At 41.6% G+C, this 20855-nt stretch overlaps 4 protein-coding genes across 4 annotated transcripts; all 4 read right to left on the bottom strand.

Moving 5' to 3' along the window:
- Nucleotides 1-13171: 13171 nt before the first annotated feature.
- On the bottom strand, nt 13172-16005 carry LOC108137542 (RING1 and YY1-binding protein A). The gene is made up of 2 exons (XM_017259265.2): nt 15519-16005; nt 13172-14782 (listed from the first exon to the last, which is right to left on the bottom strand). Exons 1-2 carry the CDS (start codon nt 15655-15657, stop codon nt 14469-14471), a joined length of 453 nt encoding a protein of 150 aa, XP_017114754.1. The 5' UTR covers nt 15658-16005; the 3' UTR covers nt 13172-14468.
- Nucleotides 16006-16248: 243 nt separating this feature from the next.
- LOC108137540 (lipopolysaccharide-induced tumor necrosis factor-alpha factor homolog) lies at nt 16249-17899 on the bottom strand. Its single transcript, XM_017259263.2, has 3 exons — nt 17128-17899; nt 16937-17066; nt 16249-16634 (listed from the first exon to the last, which is right to left on the bottom strand). Exons 1-3 carry the CDS (start codon nt 17372-17374, stop codon nt 16517-16519), a joined length of 495 nt encoding a protein of 164 aa, XP_017114752.1. The 5' UTR covers nt 17375-17899; the 3' UTR covers nt 16249-16516.
- A 118-nt stretch (nt 17900-18017) lies between these two features.
- Nucleotides 18018-19606, bottom strand: LOC108137539 (lipopolysaccharide-induced tumor necrosis factor-alpha factor homolog). Its single transcript, XM_017259262.2, has 2 exons — nt 19145-19606; nt 18018-18403 (listed from the first exon to the last, which is right to left on the bottom strand). Exons 1-2 carry the CDS (start codon nt 19477-19479, stop codon nt 18298-18300), a joined length of 441 nt encoding a protein of 146 aa, XP_017114751.1. The 5' UTR covers nt 19480-19606; the 3' UTR covers nt 18018-18297.
- Nucleotides 19607-19722: 116 nt separating this feature from the next.
- Nucleotides 19723-20317, bottom strand: LOC108137543 (lipopolysaccharide-induced tumor necrosis factor-alpha factor homolog). The gene is made up of 3 exons (XM_017259266.2): nt 20140-20317; nt 19942-20077; nt 19723-19868 (listed from the first exon to the last, which is right to left on the bottom strand). The coding sequence occupies exons 1-3, from the start codon at nt 20279-20281 to the stop codon at nt 19760-19762; spliced, it is 387 nt and encodes a 128-aa protein (XP_017114755.1). The 5' UTR covers nt 20282-20317; the 3' UTR covers nt 19723-19759.
- Between the last annotated feature and the right edge of the window lie 538 nt (nt 20318-20855).

Consider the following 20855-nt stretch of genomic DNA (forward strand, 5'->3'; position numbering starts at 1 on the left):
AGACCCCACCTGGATTCTGACTAGAATTGCAGTGAACATCCCAATTTTCAAATAATTCCTTTGACGTATAAGGATCCCCATTAATTTATTAGCATAGCTTGCCTAAAATAGTATTTTATTAAGTTATAAAATGACTATTTTTTGCAATTCATGAAATCCTGTTACGTACTAGAAAGAATTCAGAAAATAACAAATTTCAAAGAAAATTATTGTCTTACAAAGCATACTTCATATAATAAATTATATTTGGTAAATACATGTGTAAAAAGTTAAAACTTCACAAATTTTGAATACAATTCTGGTATGTAATCTTTTTAAAAGTTATACGCTGGTTTTCGTAAGTCATTGTGGTGTGTCAAATAAATAGTAATTTGTAGTCAATACCTTAAGTTTCAGTTTAATTTTTAAATTGATTTTGTAGTTCACTTTGGGGTATTTACTTTGAGTTATTTAAGCATCTTCGTTTGAAGGCCGTTAGTATAATAACTTTTCTTTAATTATTAGATTAATTCTGACCTGGAAATTCCCTTTCAAATCCCTGTGTAATGTAAATCCCGGTATTGGGTTGGGTATTTCTAAAGCCATAACCTGGACTGAGCAGGCCGTTTAAGTTAGTTTTACTTAAAATTCAACTCACAAAACCTGACTTAAGCTCTCGCTGACCGCCCCTTTCCTCTTGTGCTTCCCAGTCGAGACCTGAATCGGTGTGGTCTTTCTGTTTCTGTTTCTATTTCTATTTCTATTTCTATTTCTGTTGTTGTTTCTGTTTGTGCCTCAGCTGCGACTGCGATTGCGACCGAACACTGGAAATGCGACTGGACCTGGGAGCGCGGTCGTGTGCCGGGCAAAATGTTGTTTAACCAACATTTGCATTCTATGAATTTTGAATTTTCTGAAACGCAGCCGTAAGAAAATGTCTAGTCACGACAGCAACGGCTATACTCGTAGAGGGTTGCGGGCTCCCTCTTTCACGCTTCTGGGGTCCATGGGCCTGATGTCAGGCATTCCGACTTGCCTATTGCTTATCTTATCAATGCGTCGACGTGGGCAAACAAACGGAGCCACCCGCCAACGGGCAACCACCCACCGACTTATCGGTCACGGTGGGCGGGTGTCGGAGGGAGCTGGCAACTTTAGGGGGGGATTGTGGGTACTTTATTCCGGTCGAGCTGCAACTGCATTTGTGTCGTGCGAAGGGGGCAGCTGCAATTGTTACACGGAGAAAAGCAAAAACAATGCCGTATCAGTTATTTTTTTACTCGTCCTAGTTTTTAATAAAATTGGCCAGCCCTAAAAGGTTTTCTCTATAAAAAGTACGATTGAGCATAAAATAAAATTACAAATTTGTATAAACTGGTTCTGCCTTTGCAATTCTTGGAACCAGCTACTTTGAGTATGGAAATTCATCAGAGCAAATAGCAAACTTACAAAAGTTATCCATTATTTTCTATATCTTTTTGCAAAGATTACTTATTTGAAAGCAAAGTTTTAACTTTTTGAATAGTTTATAATATTGGGCTTAAAAAATATAGATGTATTTGTAAGCAACGTCTGCGTAAAATTTAGTTGACAAATGATTTGAGTTTTTTTTATCGTTTGTTGAGGTAGATTTTTTTAGCATTAATTTGTAGTTCTTATAAACCAACGGAGACGAGAAACTATATTTTATTTTTGTTCAAAAAAAACTCTAAATAGATAAACAATGTGTGATATTTTTTATGAACATCAGTGCCTTATTTTGCCAGCGTGTGGAGACTTCTTGTGGGGGTCTCATTAGCATGGCCGTGGCAGTGAAAGCCGTCAAGGGGGTATCCTGGGTGCCGTGTCCCGAGTCTAACTCCCATTTATCAGCATTTTCCACACACTCGCCATGAGACGAATTCCAAAATCGATTCGATGTTGCTGCTGGGCTGTCGCTGATGTTGCTGCTGTGCTGTGCCCATGCTGCTGCTCCTGCTGCTGCTGCTGTTGCTGCTTACACTTGGCCGTAATGTCGCACAGGGAGTTTGAGACTCGACGGCAGTCTGGCATCCAAATGTGTTCCTTCCACACACACACACACACAGATACACACGGGCAAACACACAGGCCGACGAGCAACCCTTCGCACATTTCCATTCCAGTCCCTTTCGCAGCGATTCGTTCGGTCTAGCGCTTTGAATTCGAACCCCCGTTTTTTCAAAGGACTAACTTCAAATGCCGAAAATAAATGCCCCCCTCCTTCTTCCCCCCTCCCTCCCACCCATTTCGCCTTGGCTTCGCTCACTCTTCGCCAAGGGAAATGCATTCTACGTACATAAAAAAGTAGAAGGAACGAAGAAATTTTAATCCACAACGGACCCGTGTGTGTGTGTCCCCTGGATACCCCGTCGCATGGGTGTGAGTGTGTGTGTGAGTGCCTGAGTGTGTGTGCGTGTCATGGATACACATTTCGTGAATGCCGCCCAAGGTGACCAAGGAAGGATATGCGAGGCACCACCATTAGCTCTAGTACTAGCAATAGGATTGGCTATAGCACCACCGAAACACAAAGCAGCACCATCATCTGCAATCGCGGCAAGGTTATCACGGCAGCCACACACTCAGCCAGCTACCTGCCTTCGAATGGCGGATGTTGCATGCCAGGGATCGTTTGGCGTGGAATGTGGAAACAGGTGTCCTTGAACCGAGAGCAGGAAGCATTCGGTGACTAATCTGGGCACTGCGTTGGAGAGCCTCCATGGGAAATCTCAGTCAAGTGGATGGCTATCATACCAACTCGGTGTGTAAGAGTTTCCAGCATTATGGGTTTTAGCTTAAGATCATTTCTAACTCTTATCACAATTGGTTAAGTATGGTAATTCAAAATGTGTACAAATTAAAGATTTTGAATTAAATTATATGTTTGATAATATTTCTAAGTCCCATACATTAGGTTACCTGTTTCATTCTTTGCAAAATTGCGGGAATTAATAAGTTTTGGGATTTATAAGTATTTTTAACTTCAATGTTCCCGTTTTTTTTTTTGATTCAGGACATTTGCTAATACCAACTTACTCACTTCTAAAGTGTAAAAGCATAAACTAAACTCAATTTAAAGTTGAAAAACATATGTGATTTAACAAAAGTGTGTGACCCTTACTATAAGTCAGACCTAAGAAAACTTTGAGCTATGCAAATTTTAATCAATTTCAAAGATTAAAAATTCCAGAAACCCAGATTTAGTAACATATTATAGATCTTGGACTTTAAAAACCCATTCCTTGCTCACTGCGAAGGGAAAATAGTGAAGCTATCGCCGGCAACGGAATGTGAGCAAAACATCCACAGCAACAACAACAACAACAGAAGCGAATGTGAAACAAGCGCTGAGATACAGATACAAAACACTTATTTTTAATTTCGATGAATCACCATCGGTTTGGTTCAGTTCGCTTTGGGTTCGGTTTTGGTTTTGGTGTTTTGGTATGGTTTGGTTTGGCTGAAATGAAATGAAATTCAGCGACGTCGCCGATGACTGCATGCCTCGAAAGACAGAAGACAGAAGGCAGAAGACGGGAGACGGGAGATGGAAGATGGAAGAACGGAGAATTGGGGGAGCGGAGAACGAGGAACGGAGACGGGGAACGGAGAACGGAAAGCCGAGAACAGGCGACAAAGGCACAACGAGAGACGGCGCAAAACAAACTGAAAGAATGCACAAAGCGAAAACAGCGATCGGTACTGGCAACGAATCGAAACGAAATAAAAAACGTAAAAAAAAATAACACTCGGGGAATATATCCCCAGACGAGGGCCCCAACCCCCCGACATTCCAGAGACCGTACGCCAGTTGACAGAGATAAGGGGTTATCGCCGAGGGCTGCGCCGTTTGTAGGAGGCTTCAGACTCCCCGCCCGTAGGAAATTCTAGACTTTTGCTGTTCCCCTAGAACCCATCTTCTTACCCCCTTCAAAATTACGATTCTTCTCCCGTAGAAGGGTAGAGCTTTACCTGGTTCTTCAAAAGAGAGTTTTTCAATCCAGAGGAAATATGATTTAAACGGGAACGTACACTGCGAATTATTAGTAATACATTTGGCAGTGGAATCAAACAATGCAAGTTTACTGTTAGGAAAAAAAATAACCTTAACATTAATTCAACTTTAATTTATTTTTACATTTATTTTAGTTCTTCTTAGCGTAGCTTACATACAAAGTTTTTGCTTAAAATTTATGTACTTCATGTTATTACTTGATTTTTAATAATTTCTTGATAGGAATTAACCTTTTCCTATTTTGTGGGCACCAAGGTTGTTTTTGATTAGTACCTATTTAACCCTGATACACACAGTTTTATTCCACCCACTAATCTTTAGTTTTATTTTCAGTTACAAAATATACTTGTAAAAGCCTATTTATCGTATACAAAATAAACAATATTGTATATAAACAATTTACGAACGGAAGCTTATGTGCTTTGAAGTTAAGCCTGAGCGTTGTTGATTTGAAAATTGTGCTGACGTACAGACTTCAATTCCACTCAGGGGGAACATTATTTTCTCCGAGTGCCCACTTTTCAGGAATATCACAGGCAGGCAGCATCCCTTTGTCCCAAAGAGAATAGAGGAGCGGCGGAAGTGCTTTGTCGCCATTGATGTGACAACGACTTCCGCTGTCTCAGCCTGACCTGGGCAGCCCGGCTTTTTCGTTGGCTTGGTCCGCTCGCAAATATTGATTATTCGAGATTGCGTGCCGTATGGTCTATGGTCCCTGGGCTTTCGTTTTTTGGACTTAAAGGGTGAGGGGTGGAGCGTTGCGAGGGGGTGGCTAAGTCACCGACAACGGCGCACATCAAAGGCTTCGTCAAAGTTCTCATTCTGCGTTGCTGTTGCTGTTGCTGTCGTCATTTGCATTTTGGCGGGTTCCCAATGAGAAGCGAACGAAGGTCTCTCAAATTGATTGTGAGCCGCAAAACCTGGGAAAGACCTTTTGCATATGCATGTCAAGAGTTGTCCGGCACTCGCCATTGTTGTTGTTGCATGTTGCTGCTGCTGCTGGTGTTGCTGCCGCTGTTGCCAATGTTGCTGCTTCGCCTGTTGCTTGGCTTCGGCTGGCAGCCGGGTTTCTGTGTCAGCCACCTGCCTGCCTGCCTGCCTGGCTGATCTGCCTTAGGATCTTTGCGACTTGTTTTAACCCCTTGCACGTCACTGTCCCCCCAACGTGCCCCAATCCGCTCCTTAACCCGCTCCTGTTAATTGCAAAGGCTGCCCGATGCCACGCCCCGAAATGAATATTAAAATGTGTTGCAACAAATGCGAAAAACGCATAAATAAGTAAAAACTGTTGGCCACCGCAGCCAGGAGACAGGATAGCACTTCCTTTTAACCACAGCATTATCATCGAAAAGGGAGAAGCTACAGCTGCATTTTGAAGTGCCGTTTTAGATGCTCTGTTATTTTTTTTTATATTCTCTTTATGTTTTTAGCAATGTAATAAAACAAAATAGTATGACTAACGGGCAAGTATTGCTATCTTTGTCTAAAAACAAAAGGTTCTTTATGTTTTGCTCTATCAAAAAAGCTAAAAAGTTTGAAAAAAAAAGTTGATTATGGGAATATATATTTAATTGCAACAGTGCCATGGCCATAATTGGATTGTTACGATGAAGTGGAGAATATTTTATTACGCGGTCTTTCACAGTCATTTAAATCAAATTTTTAGAAATGAAGCATTAATATTTCTCTGATATAGCATTACATTGAAAAATAAATATTCCCGTGGTTTGCAACTCTATTATGGCATAAAAAAGCTTTACAATTTAAATCTGGAATTCATATCGCATTACAAGCAATGCCTGACTACTACAATTATTTCAAAGTCGTTTATTCATTTTTACAACCAAATACAAAAATATCAGAACGAACTTGAATAATGGAAATTTGCAGAACTTAAAATCGGCATAAGATAAGTGTCACTAAGTGTCCTGCCATATGATTATGGCAGAAACTGATTCACCAAAATAGGTTAGGGTATTACTTTTGCATAAAAATAGGCATCCAAATCAAATGTAACCAAATCATTATCCACAGCCGCACAAAAATATGTGCGTGCAACAAAAATGCAATCGGAATCGGAATTGCTGATGGCGATGTGGCGATTGTGTTGCTGTTGCTGTTGCACATCGGTGTTGCTGCCGTTGATGGAGTTGCAGCTATTGCTGCTGCAGTCGTACAGTATATGGTCGGAATATATTGTATATGCTTAATGGTGGGCGGTGGGGCGTGTGCGTGTGCGTGTGCTTTGGGGGGTGGTACTACATTGCGGGCTGGGTTATTTTTGGGGTTGCATTTGGTGGACAGGAAACTTGATAAGTTGCCCAGTACAAAGGAAATGCATGAAATGTGCATGGAATGCACTGTGTCTGTGGTTGCCATGTGTGTGTGCGGATAATTGCAATGTTTGATTATCTCACGCCTGCTCCAAAATGTAGGCAATAAATAATTAAAGAGCTATTTCAAGTGTTTTTCTGCCTGTTTCGGAAATTCTAAATTCCTTGAATATTTCAGTGCACAAAGTTTAAATTTTATTAACTTTTTTTATGGACCATGAGCCCTTTTTTGTGGCTGTTTAACTTTAGCACGACCGTTGTGTTTTCAAAACGTATTTCAAGCTCATTCAGCAACTGAGAGATACATTCAGCAAGCCCCACACACAGATACTACTCACCAATACTTTGGTCTTGAGGAGAGAATTTACACTCTCCCTCTCTGTCTCTCTCTCTCTCTTTTTGTTTCTCTCTGTGTCTCTCAACTACCCACCACTGGGTTGCGACGAGCGTAGTTAGAGGGGGGCGAATTCGCCCCAGAAAGTATCTCAATCGCTCGGCCCGCTCTCATCCACTCGATTTTCTACATACTTGGCGGGGCGATTGGCCCAAGTAAGTTTGGATTTCGTTGGCAATGCTTCTTTGGGCCACATTTATACAGCGCATTTTGGTGGCGGGCGCGCCATAAAGTAGCGGGTTCTTTTATCTGCCGCCTGCCTGTGTTGAATTTCATCGATTTGAAGATACTTTTCGGGGCGGCGCGCCATCAAGTATGGGGAAATGTCAAACGCTCGACTGCGTGGCGGCGAATTCGCTACTTGATGGCTGCCTCAAATGGGCGCTGCGTCCCCCGCCCCGCCCCCTTGGAGCCGTAGATGTTGTAGCTGTAGCTGTAGATGTATCCGTAGCTATAGCCATATAGCTATTGCTGGAGCTGGCCGTCTTGCCTGGCCGCCTTGCCTTTCGTTGCCGTTTGCCGTTGCCGTTGCCGTCGCCTTCCCTCCATTTTGCTCGATTCTGCCAGGGCTGCAATTCCCGGATTCTATATAGTATTTGATATATATATATATATATATATATATATAGTACTAAGAACTGCTGTACTTAAGACTTATTGTACATATGTATATGGCCGAAGCCTTAACTTGCGAATGTAAGTATAACAAAACTATAGAAGAACTGACAAGCCCTTAGCTTTTAAATTCAATGTTTGATAATAATAATATCCCAAAATAAAATCCCAACTATAGTCCTACATCTTTTGCATATTTTTATATTTAACAGCCCCTAAAAACACAATGTAAGCTTTTCAAAAACTCTTATTCCCAACTGTAGTTAGGATTCTTTCTCTCGGTTTGACGCCAGGGCTGCGGTGCCCATATTTTCTATTGTACTTTGTACTCCCCGGGAGTTACATACGCTTTTCTCGGGGGACGGGCCGCATTCTTATCGGCCCTCCGTCAGCTGTACAAACCGAAAAATATCACTTAATTTTCGGTGTTCGCTGATAAGGAAGCATACTTGGCTCTGATCGGAGATAAGCTCTGCTTCGCTTTCCGTATGACCCATTTCGGAATTAAACGATGATCAGAATTGTGTCCAAAAAGTCACCCTTTGATATATTTATAAACAAAGCCCCCCCATTGGAGTTGGTTCAGCTGCTGGTGGGGTCCAACTTTGGGGACCTTCGTGGGTGTCAATGCTTTAGAATACTCCAATATTTGTTAGGATATTTCGGAGCTGCTGCAGCCCTGGGAATCTTTGCCCGTTTGTGCTGCGCTGTCGCCTGGCAAGTATTTTTCTTTCTTGGACTTGGACACATAGCGTTCGTTCGTGAATTTTCTTCCCCGTCAGCAGCTGCAAATACAGGGTGCCCCACCGATCGCGCACTGCCCCCTCACCTCGTCTATATTTGCCCCACACCTCCCCCCTTTAAACAAGCAGACGAACTTCGCCCCAAGGCTGGGTCTCCGTTTCTCCACTTCTCTGGTTTCTCAGCACGCAGCGGGAAAAGCAACAAAAATATTATTTTTTCTCTTCAGTTGCTCGTGGCCCTGTATTCCCAAATATATGTATGTGTGTTCCACGACACAGAGTGTCTGTGTGTGTGTGTGTGTGAGTGGGGCTGACTGAGCGTGTGTGCGTGCAAGTGTGCGAGAGTTTAAGCTTAAAGCTATTGTACACTTGGTGTGTCGTGTCTGCCTCCCCCTCCCCTCCCCTCCCCTCTTCTTGGCCGCCCCATTCCCTTCCCATTCCCAATCCTCCCAGCTCTTCTTCGTCCTCTCCTTTGTCCTCGTCCTCAGCGGCCTGTCGCTGTCCTTTCAGCCGGAGCCAACAAGAGCAAGCAGCCAGCCAGGATGAAGCGGCTTTGTGCGTTGGGTTGCACCGATGGACGGATACTCTTTCCTGCTTTAGACGTTCAGTGTGTTATCATTACAGTAAGAAATCAGAAGAGTTCTCTTTTTTTTAGAGATACTTACTACTTTTAACGACACACAAACCTGTAAAGATTTAAAAATAATAAGTAGGAGATATGTTTTGAAATAGTTTTAAATACAATTAAAGGATTTCAAATCCCCACAAATGTGAAGTGGAACGTATTTTTAGAACTAGAAAAAGAAACTATATCACACCAAAGAAATACATTAAACAAAACTTGCAAAGGCATTCTTCTTATTTTCAAGTACTCTGAGGTAGAGTTAACAAATTTCTGATATAAGAAGAAAATCTAAAATTTAACCCTAAGAAAGTTTTTAAGGACCCTTTTTATTTATTGTTGAGTCGAACTGAACGTTTTTCCACCTGCAAAATAAAACGAGTTTTTAAAAGACAATACTTTTATAAATCAGCTAGCCTTATATCACAAAAACTAAATTCTAAACAAGATATTTTAAAAGGTCCTTTTGTTTGAACTACCACTTTGACTATGGTACTTTCTTTCCGCATTTTATAAGCTCTCTAAGCCCATTCGATTTAAGTGCGGCTTGTTCTTCACAGCAAAGTTGAGACACCCACTTGCATTATAGAGTGTCACACTAACGTTGCCTTTGCTGTTGCCAGTGTCGCCATCACCATCGCCATCGTAGTCATCGTAGCCAGCTGCCTCTGCCTCTACCCTGCCACGCCCCCTCCACAACACCCGCCCCGCCCTCGCCGTCGAGTCTCCATAGAAGTCTCTGGTTGTTCTGTCCCTGGTCCTACGCTTTTGCTAACGCATTTTTGTTTTGTTTAGAGCGCAAGTTATGCGGGCGCCAAGGTGGAGAAATCGAGAACCGAGCGGCATGAAGAGATGCAGATGGGGGGCAGATGGGGGGAATACCTCTTGGTACTCGACACATGCCGACAGGTATCGAAAATGTTACCCAAAATGCAGCTCAGCGCGTTCGCAGGGAAAAATAGAGGACGCACGCTCTGAGCAACGGAAGAATTGAAGCTGGCGGCAAAAGTTTGTAGGCAAAGTTGTTCTTTAAGCTGACTTCACCTGACGTCAGACAGCACGCCGGAAGAGCCAGCCAAGCAATCACACCACCCCAAAAAACGCCCAAGCCCAAGTCGAGGTCCACCCCCTAAGGCCACCCCCCATCCTGGGTTTTTCCCCGGCACACGCACCTTTACACATTTTTCCACTTCCCTTTCATTCCTCCGCTGGGCTCGGGACTCCGGCTCTCGGGCCAAATGAAAAATTGCACACGCGGGAATTTGATTTTAACATGAGAAATAAACACAATGAAGCTGACGGCCCAAACGGGCACGGCCAGCGGCGGCGAGGGGGTCCGTGGGGCTGCCAAAGGACCCGAGGGGGTGATGGTGACACTGCGATTGTCGTACATTCTTCGCTCTTCGAGGAACTTTAATTTTCAACTTTAATTAGGGAAAGAAACGTATGCCACACTTGCTGTTCAATTTATGGGTCAGGTTTTTTGTTCTCGAATAGAAAAATTCTAAAGTGAAAATTCAATACATTTCTGCTTGGTAAGATTTAGCTAAAATTATATTTTATCCAATAAATAAAGCAATATTGCCACCTCAAAACCTTAGTTGCTTATTCTCATAGTTTCTAGTGAGCTTTTAGTCGAAAGCAAGTTTTATATACATAATTATACACATATTATTATATTATTAATAATAATAATAAGAATTTTATTCTAGGCATTTTAACGAGAGGAAAGTTGTAAGGGAGCTAAGGAACATTTAAATCTTGTACATTTGTTAGAAAAGTTTTATTTAAGTAAAAAAAATCTTGTTCTTTTGTTAGAAAAGTTTTATTTAAGTAAAAACCCGTTTAAACAATATTTTAACCAAAGCAAATTCTGTGTTTTTGAAACAAAGTTAAAGTATTAATTTTGTTTTCAAAATAATTACTGTGATATTACTATTACTTTTTGATCAGGTGTAATTATTGATGGCATACGTTCGAAAAACAATGAATACTGGATTATTGAAATTTTAAATAGACTGGGGTTCCACAAACGAAATTTCAATTAGTAATGATTTACTTGACAGTCAGTAATGGGTGACGAATAAATTCTTGGTGCATAAAATTCGACGTGCTGCGGCACATTTGAAACAGATAAGCGGCAGCGAATTTTCGTATTCCAGCTCAGTTTTCCTCCTGCTTCCCCAACTTCCTGCCTCCCAGCCAATCCTTCTGGCAGCCACCCCTTTTCGGATAGATTGTGTTTTACGTTGGTCGCATTCCTTGCCTAATGCTGGAATTTCAATTTTAAAGACTAACTTGATTACCACGCGGGGTGAGGCACTTAGAGGGTAGTTCACCATTGTGTCTCGCATGAGTTGGCCCAAAGTTACTTGCAAGGATCAAAGTGACATAAGTTTGCCGTTCGCTGCCTGCCTGGGATTCTGAATCGGCTTTTGCTTCATCTTCATCTTCAACTTCGGCTCCAATTTATTTAATGCCTGCAAAAGTTTTTAATGTAATTAAAATGGCTAAAGCCTAAAGAGTGTTTTAAACCGGGAGCTATCGCAGCTTTAAGGGGATTCCCTGCACCGCCTTTTTTGTTATCTAACACCCACGCGCACCCACACACACACACACAGACACACACGTACGGTTTCAGACACACGTGCGCGTTGTGCCATAAAGTGCTCAAGTTACTTGCTGGGATTACCAACCCACATTCTGAACCATTCCCCTCCTAATCCGGCGCCTTCACTTGTTCTCCAGGCGATCCTCGGACCGGACCACGCGGCGTATGCGTCATGCGAAAGCAATGCCCGGCAGCAGCAAGGAGTTTTAACATTTTCCAAATGCTGCAACGTTGATTTCCTTTTTTTTTTTTCTCGCTCCTCCGAGCAAAACGAGAATTTCCAACTACACACAAGGACGGAGGACGCAGGACGAAAGACCGGTAGGGTGGGTGGCACAGGATGTGCGGACGGTTGCAAAGATGAGGCGGAAGCACGGACAAACAAACGGATAAGAAGGCGGAGGGCCACGAAGGACGAAAACGTGGACGTGGAGGAGCTGGAGCTGGAACTGGAGCCAAAGAACGGAGCGCACATGGAAGATAAGCGCACAGAGTGCGGCACTGATAACGCAGGTCCTGGTCCTGCTGCCTGTGGGCCAAACTAGAGGGATGGAAATGAATGACGGGGGTGGTGGGGTGGTATGTCAGGCGGCGTGATGTGAGGTCCAGTGAATTTTAACATTTTAGAGAAAATACGAACGAGAGAATTTCGAACGCCGAGCTAGAAGTCTGAAGCGAATTGCGCGAGGACTGTGAATGGGTGGAAGAAGTGGGTGGAATTGTGTGTGTTTGTATGTAGGTAGAGTCAAGCTTCCCTAAGATGAATTTTCTTGAGTCAAATTAACATTTATCAAGGAAAATCTACTTGAGTTATTGTTTGTGAGCTAACAATTTAACATGAAGTTGCTGATAAATATTACAAAAGAATTCAATTTTGCTACAAATAAAAGCCTCTAGGTTATACAAAAATAAGGTTTTAAAGTCAAAAAATGTTGATTTAATTAAAATAAATAATATTTAAAAAAAATGTATTCATATATATTTTAAAACATAACATTCACCTAAAATTTGTTATTTCAAACACAGCTGCCTTTTAACCAATTTTCCACTAGTTTGGCTAAAAGCAGAACCCTCCATTAACATAAACTAATCAAATCATTTGAGAAACATTATTTTTAATAAAAAATTTCTTGGGATCCGTAAGGGTTACTTTTCAATACAGATTTCTTGAAAAAGAATTAGAATGTACGTAAATTTCAATTTAAAATGTGGCAGAAGTTGGTTGGCGTTAGGGAAGTTCGACAGTGGCAGCATAGCTGGAACGAAACAATTTGTAATTTATTTGCGAAGCGTGCGATGTGCTCCGGCTCTGTGCGAAAAGTTGAGGCAACTGCCAAAGGCGTAGCCATCGCCCAGAGACAGTGGCTCCGGCTTTGGCTTTGGCTTCGGCACCAGCTCCAGCTCCTGTTCCCATTTTCCGTGCATTTGAAACCGAAACTCGGGCTGAAACCCTGGTCTGATCTGAGGCCCGAAAACTCGACGCTGGGAGCACGCGTAAGCAGATACGCAGATACCCAGATACAGATACAGATGGTGCTCCCCCCGTCCGGAAAGCACAGCAAAGCACACACACACATAGCAAGAGAGGGGTAGGGGGAGGGGAGGGAAAGGCGACGCGTGGGTGGCCCTGGGTCCTGGGGAAACGGTGGATGTACTGGCATTCACGCAGGGTGGTTCTCAGTGCTCCGTTGCTCTTTAAAGACCTTTAAACTTTAAGCCGAATGTCAGCCATAAAAAGAATCAAAAATAAAACATGGCAGCAAAAGTTTAGGAAGTCGGATAAGCTCAAATAAAAAATATTAAACTCAAATCTTAAAGACAAGCGAAGACGACAACGATTTGGATTAGCATTTTCGAAATTTATTTAATGTATTTTATAATGCTTTAAAAGTTGATGCTTTACAATTGGAATTCAAGTTTTAACTATCCGTGTGGTTGTGTGAGTGCGGCTTCTATAATTGCTTTTGTTTAATTTTTTGTCTTTGTTGCTGCTGTTGATTAATGCTCAACTGGCCAAGCATTTGGAATACAAACTGTTCATATTAATTGTAAATGTGTACGGTAATCCAAGTTGAAGTTTTGTCTATTGGAAGTTATTCATTGACTACAGTCGGCAGTTTTGAGGAGTGTGTGAGAGTGTTTTTGTGTGGCTAAATAACCTATCTCAAAATACAAATATCAAGCACTTTATAAACCATTATATCCGTTATCCAATATTAAATACAATCGTTCATATCAAAATTTTTGTTTGTTTGTTCGCTAAGTAATTATTGCTATGGTGGAAGAGCGTTTAAGCTCTGCTAAGTACAAAATTCTCTTTTTTGCGAGTTGGAGTATTCGTCTATTGTTTGCTGGGAGGAACTCCTGGGTGAAAATCAAATAAAAATCGGACTCGGGCTGGGTGCGTGAGTGGGCGTCTATATATCTGGTTGGTAACGCTTAATCAGTCTTGTATACAAACAAATTAAAATTAGCAAATTGTCTACAACCAAGCTTTGTGGCAATCTCCTTCCTACTCTTCGTTGTCAAGCAGCATTGTCTAGGTTAAAAAAAAAGGTATAGTTTATAATAGTTACACAAACCATTGGAGATGGGCGCTGCTAGTGGAACATTGAGATTAGCTTGCACTTAGTTAAACCATATTTTAATTCGACACTTACGAAACAAATGATATCTTTGTTGAACATGTACACGGCGGTTATACATAGTTGCCTTTTCATCAATAAATTAGGAATTAGAGTAGCAGAATTAAATTACAACTAAAATTACGATACGAGACAGAGATATTCAGGGAACTCATGCATCGCTATGTACAGGGTTTAGCGCATTTTAAGGTTGGATTTGGAGAGCGTCGTGTAAATGCAATCGACTCGCCGTCGCTTCGCTTTGCTTCGCCTTCTTGGCCTGGGCTGGAAGTCATGAACTTGTGGGGCGTGGCTTTTTGGGGCTTTAAACGTGGCCTAATACTTGGTAACTTAAACGGATTTCGATTTACAATTGTTATCGCCAGGGGCCTAACACTTAGAATTTACAACTTGTAACAGGGGACCGGGAACCGTGGCGTACAATATCGGGGAGCGGGCAGCTGGGGACATAGGGACGTAGGGACGTGGTTGCCTGGAGTCCACTGCCCCTCTAACTCCGGCTGTCGTTGCTCTCGCTGAAGCTCTGCTCGCTGGACTCGCGCCGGCTGCTCACCGGCTTGGCCTTGTACTCTGTGATGAACACGGTCACCGAGTTGACCGTCACCTCGCGCGTCTGCGCCGTCGACCGGTCCACGTTCTTCAACCGGGCCGGGTACCGTTTGTGCCGCTGCCGGTCGTGCCCGCTGCCATGCCGCGATCCGGAGGCAGACTTCCCGTTGGGCATGTTGGCGCTGGCGCCCGGCAAAGTGGCGGCCTGCTGGGCGACTAGCGCTGAGTTCAGGCGCGGTTTGCGAGTGGAGGTTCCTGTGGATAAAAAGTTCAAAACGTAAGTGAGTGAACCAGTGATTTTACATTAATCAGACGAGTTTCGGTTTTACGCACTTGAATTGAATATCTTGCTTAAGGCAAGATATTTACATTGTTTTGTTTAAAATTAAAAAGAAATAATGCCCCAAGAACTATTAATATTCAATCCACTTCCATTGCAATTGGAGAATATTTCAAGATATCTTTTAACAAACTATAAATGTTATCAATTTCAATTTGTGAAATACATACACAACTGCAACTTTTAGTGTACAAATTTGAAATAGTAAATAAAAACCTTTTCATGCTGATTTCTAAGATTTTAATTGATATAAATGATTCCTATTTTTATCGAGTTGGTGAATATGTAAAACCGGTTGGTTTTTGTATTTTGTATTTCTTAACAAATCTTCTTGGAAATGCCTTTTATTAAATTAAACACATACTATAGTTATAGTCATTACAATGCAATGATATGCATGATGACTCATTGATCATCTCGACCACTCGTTACAGCTTTATGTAAGCCCCACTGCTGTATCTACTAGATACATCTGCTACTGATGTCTACATCAATCTCAATTTGTACCCTGGTAGATGGCTCTATAAAAATCCCTCCAAAAAACCGTTCAATAGCCAATCGACTAAACGAAAACGAAAACCGGAACGCGTCTGGCAATCTTGGGAATCGATGGATCCGGGGGATTCGGAATCGGGAATCGGGGTCACTCACCTTTCCGCACGTCGCACATGCGACACTTGAAGGCCTCCGCCGAGTTTCTGTATGTGCAGACGCTGCAGTCCCAAAAGTTCTCCTCGATCACCTTCGCTTGCCGCTTTTGTCGTCGCACCGGCGAGGATTTCTTGTCCATAATAGAGGGAAACCAACCTGGCTGGCTGGAAAAACAATCCGACGAATTGCAGCTGAAAATGCCCGACTTTTCCCTCTGCCGCAGCCTCTGCTCGCCCCTGCTGCGCTGCAACTGCGCTGCCTGGGTGCTCTGCTCTCTCTCAGCTCCCCTGCGTGATTTGTTGTTGTGCGCCCACTTTTGCCACGCCCTCACACACACACACACGCAAAACGGTGGCTCAGTGGAGATTCGCTGCGCTTTTGGCACGCATTTGTTGTTTAATTCGAGGGTTTTCGGTGGCTTTTTGTTGTGAAAAAAACTTTCTGCAATTGTCTTTTTGGCTGCGGCAGCATTGCCATATCGCGCAATTACCCAATACGAGGCTATCGATATATCGATTGTTGAGCGTAAACAGTGTTGGCAAGCATTGGTTTTTTTTCTGGTCCGGCAACTCTTCTGCTAGCTTAGGCGCCAAAGTATTTTAAATTTAAAATTGCTTGTCATTTGTTTGTTTTTTGTTTGCTATTTATTGCCAAGCGAAGCGAAGCTATGGCCCACGCTTTTATTTTTTTAGCCAGCCAAAGGCCAGCTGCTTCAGCAACAATGCGAAGGTAAGCGGTTCTGCTTATGTTTATTATGTTAAGTAGATGAGAAACTTTAAAAAATTTTTAGCCACCTCAAATTTGTATATGTAAATTATTTTTAACCAATTGATGAACTTTTTGTTTGCCTTCTATCTATCTTTAACCCTTTGCGTTTCAGCCATTTGCTTCTGTACAATCTTAACTTATTTCCATGCAAACATCAGCTGATTTGTTTTTGCATAGATTTGTATCTCTATTTTGTAGCCCCCAGATCACATCTTATCGCAGTCTTATCATCAGTTCATCCCTTTTGGATTGTAGGCACCCAGGAAGGTGTTACATTTGCGACAATAGTGGTTTCCTGTGCGACAGCTATTCATGCAATAGGGGACAAAACAGGCGCAGCAGCAAAAACTGAAACATTTTGAAACAGAAATAAAGTTATATTAAATTAAATTAAATGTATTATAAGATACTGTAAGCAAATAAACAATTCGTTTGAAGCTAATTAATATATATAATATAATAATGATGTTTTTACAATTTTAAACATACAATCAACATACTAAAAATGTGTATTTCGTGTGAGTTTCTTGGCATAATAAATAAGGGATAATATTATTTCAACATTTGTATTGTTTTCCAATTACATTTAAATAAAGCATATTGATAAGAAAATGAGTAATTCTTAATGATTCAGAGAAACCTCAACTTACCCCACTAGGCAGAGAAGACCTGCAACCATGTGTGTTCTGGAATTAGCAGTATGTGTCATTCTGGTAGTTTTGTGGGCCCCACAGGCGGGGCAGTGGACCCTACTTCGATTTGGACCCAGATTCAGGGCATCTGCAATAGCAGAAGTGACGTCAGGAGAGCTTTATACTCGAGCCACTGTTTAACTACGAACCGATCGGCACCACTGTAGGCGGCTGTGGTGCTGGCTGATCGACAACAACCACTGGCGGTAGTGCTGGGACAATCGCTGGTGCAGAAACCACTGGAACCACCGGAACCGAGATCGCCACATCGTACGATGGAGGAGCCTCCACGGGCAGACCCATGGGATTGCCCAATTCCCTTGTTGGCGTCGGCGACGGGGCACTCGGGGTGTTGAAATCCACTTGCGGATACAGCATGGCTCGCTTCTGATCCATATTTTACACACTGTTATAAACCTATTTCGAGTGCGAAGTTCAGTTTTTTTTCTTTGTTATGAGTAAGAGATTCCGGTTATCCGTCAAGCCAACGAAAGTGTTTACTTTGCGTATTTACAACTAGACGGCGTCTTTTGCACTTCGCTCGCCGCTCGCAACTGCCAGCGGATTCGGATCCAGGTAAAGATTCAGTTTCGGAATCGCATTCAAGTTTTTGGTTCAGATCGGAGCGAGCTTGAAAAGCTCCCAGATGATTGAGCAATCTTTTTGGGCTGTTGCAAAACCAAAAACATCTCTCGGATTGTGTTTACCGAGCTTTATCTAATGCACACAACAAAATCTTTGTTTATCCAACTTATCTTTCGTAGGAGAATAGGATGTCCGATAAACATTAAACAACATACAGATAGAAAAATGTCGGTAATTAAGTAGCTCTGGGTAAAAAAATTAAAGAGTTATCAAAGTGCATTGCAGCGTAATATTTAAAATGAGTGCCACTTCAACAATTCTAATAAAGCTCCGAAAAGCTTTGCAATTAAATATAAAACAAATATATTGCTCTAATAAAGAGCAATTAACAAGACTTTAATTTTAAGAACCAGTTTCACTTTTGTTTTTGTAAATTTTCACTTTACTTTTCAAATTTAGATTTTAATAGCAAATATTATTTATTTTCTCTCTTCAAATATTTGGTTTACATTTCCAAAGTATAAAAATAACTGGGTTCTTTACTAAAATAACACTTTTGTTAAACACACTACTTTAATTGAATTCTCAGCAAAATTAGAGCTTGAAATTCCAGTTTAAAATATGTAATACTTGAATTTGTATAAGTTTGCTTATTGCAAAATGCTTATTTACTAATTACTACATATGCATGTACATATGAACGGAGCAATCATACGAAGACTCCTCAGTTTTGCTTACTTGCGATCGTAGGTGCCCAAATAGCGATCGCACATGCCACAGTAATGATTCGTGTTCATGCAGCTGGAAATGCAATACGGCAGACACACACAGCAGTACAACCTGTAAAAAGTGAAAGAACCAATTGAATGAGTCATAGATAAGTGTAATCCTCACTGAAAACAATAAGATAGCTTTAATCTTTCTTTAAAGTTAAAATAAACATTGTAAAATTACTTTACCAGAAAAAATGTTACCAGAAAAAATGTTTTTATTACTAAATATCATTAATATTTGTTGAATATTACTTAAACATAACTTAAGACATTAAATAAGATAAATACATTTAAAAATGATTTAACCAGTAACAAATAATACATTTTCTTGCATCCCATTTAAATTTTAAACTAATGGGTAAGAAAAATGTATCAAGAAGGTATTTTAGTGTTTAAAAAAATACCTTAGACTGCAGTGTTAGACTCTTCGGTATAGAAATTAATTTAAAAAGTATAGGGACTATATTTTTTAGTTATTATTATTTGTCAAAACTAAACTATCAGTTTTTTTTATGCATGAATAATAAATTGAGGCAGGTTTTGCTTACTTATCGAGCTTTATTGGCCACCCGTTCAATTTTATCTTTTCTGTGATTTAAAAATAAAGCGTCGCAACCTTTCAAGCTGAAGTTAACTCACAATATTGATAAGAACACACATAGAAATAAATCGAATCGAAACACATTTAATGCTTTTTTAGCTAACCATGGTTACTGGTTACTTTGTATACATACAAATTTTGTCTAAATTTATTTAAGACTTTTGTTTGTAAGACACATATATTTAACTATTTTTTTCGTTTACTTACTGGAATAGGCACAGCAACAAGGCAAACAGATGGGTTCGCGAGTTGGGCCTGCAGGAGACCCGTGTCCGGGCGAAATTGTGGCAATACGGACACTGTATGTCTATGGGATCCGGACCGTATGGCGAAGTGGGAATTACGACGACCGTATGCTGGGTGGTAGTGGTAGCTGCGGTCGGTGCGGCTAGAGGTGGTCCCTTAGTTTCCGCCGGAGTCGATGTGGCCTGGTCGTAACTCGGTGGCGCCGGTGGGAGGAGATGCTGGTGCTCATGTGCCGCCTCCAGCTCTCCAAATCCCTTGGGTGCTTCCAAGGGCGCAGCTGGATAGACGGGATCCATATTTTTGGCCTTTCTGGACGTGTGACTCGCTGGAAAATGACACAAGGGAGCGCCGTGGAAAAAAAAAGTGCCTCGTATCGCGTTTTCTTATCAAGTAAGTAAAGCCAAAAGCTCGCCGGCCCGATTGTTTACCCTGCTGGGGGAATTTCATCGTCTGTCGACACCTAACCAAAAATGTTCGCATTCTCAATGATTTGTGTGATTGTGTGTGGAGGGAGCGTGTGTCTGATCGGTTCGATTTGGTTCGGTTCGTTTGGTACTGTTTATTTTTTTGTAGGGATTACAAATCACCGTTGTAGACGCCGACGAACTTGTTGCAGTTGCCGCAGAAGTGGTTGGCATTCATGCAGCTAGTGGCGCAGTAGGGCAGACATGCACAACACCAGAGGCTGTGGTTTTTCATTAAGAGATTAGATAAGGTGAAGCTGAAGTATATAACCTGAGGAGGTCCAGAGATCTTACCCAACAATACAGAGGAGAGCGGCCATGCAGTGGGTTTTCACACTGGGCGTGTACTCCACGCGCGTGAGCTTCTGGACATGGCAGTGCGGGCAGGTAATGAAGCTGGGATCGGGACCCACGGGCATGACAGCTTGATCTGTAAATTACAAACAGTGTTTACTGTTCTAAACTTGTTCTTGACGTCACGAAAATACCCACGTTGAATGATCACCACGGGTGGGGGTGATGCTGCATGAACCACTCGGATTGGTGCCTGCACATGAACCACCTGCTCGTAACTCGGCGGTGGCATCTGGTGGGGATAACCAGTGGGCCCCGCCGGCGGCTGATTGTACTGCATCTTCGTTTGGGAGCCAACTACGAACTGAAACTCAATCCGACTCTCGCGATTTCGTCTTTGCTCTGCCGATGTTGCACAACATTGCTACTGCTGCCGTGTGTTGCTGGCAACAATGTCTATAAAAGCTATACCTTTTTAGCTTTTTATCTTGTTTGCTGGTAACTATATTATATATAAATCCAAACATATTTATTTGTTAAAAATGAAAGTGATTTTTTCACACTCACAACATTAGACGGAACTGAAAAAATAAGGTTATTATCTTAAGGGAATTGTCATCATGTATGGGTGTCCGGGTTGGGAAAGGACCTTGTTTTTTTGATCTAGGTAAGATACGAGGAAGTGGCGAAAATAATTACTTGTAAGATAAGGAATAGGTAAAAAGTGGTAACAAAAAATATATTTATTTAAAATTGTTTATTATTTATTTTGAGCTCTCGAAAAGTTGCAGCAGACTTATGATATTTTGGATACGCACTCGTTGAAATTAACTTCTTCAAGTTGCAGTGAAATTATGCATTCTTAATATAACAAAAAAAAAATGTTTTTACATATAAATACCTTATGAGGAGCG

This window comes from Drosophila elegans, unplaced genomic scaffold (genome assembly GCF_018152505.1).
Source record: "Drosophila elegans isolate 14027-0461.03 unplaced genomic scaffold, ASM1815250v1 contig_520, whole genome shotgun sequence".
NCBI classification, from domain to species: domain Eukaryota; kingdom Metazoa; phylum Arthropoda; class Insecta; order Diptera; family Drosophilidae; genus Drosophila; species Drosophila elegans.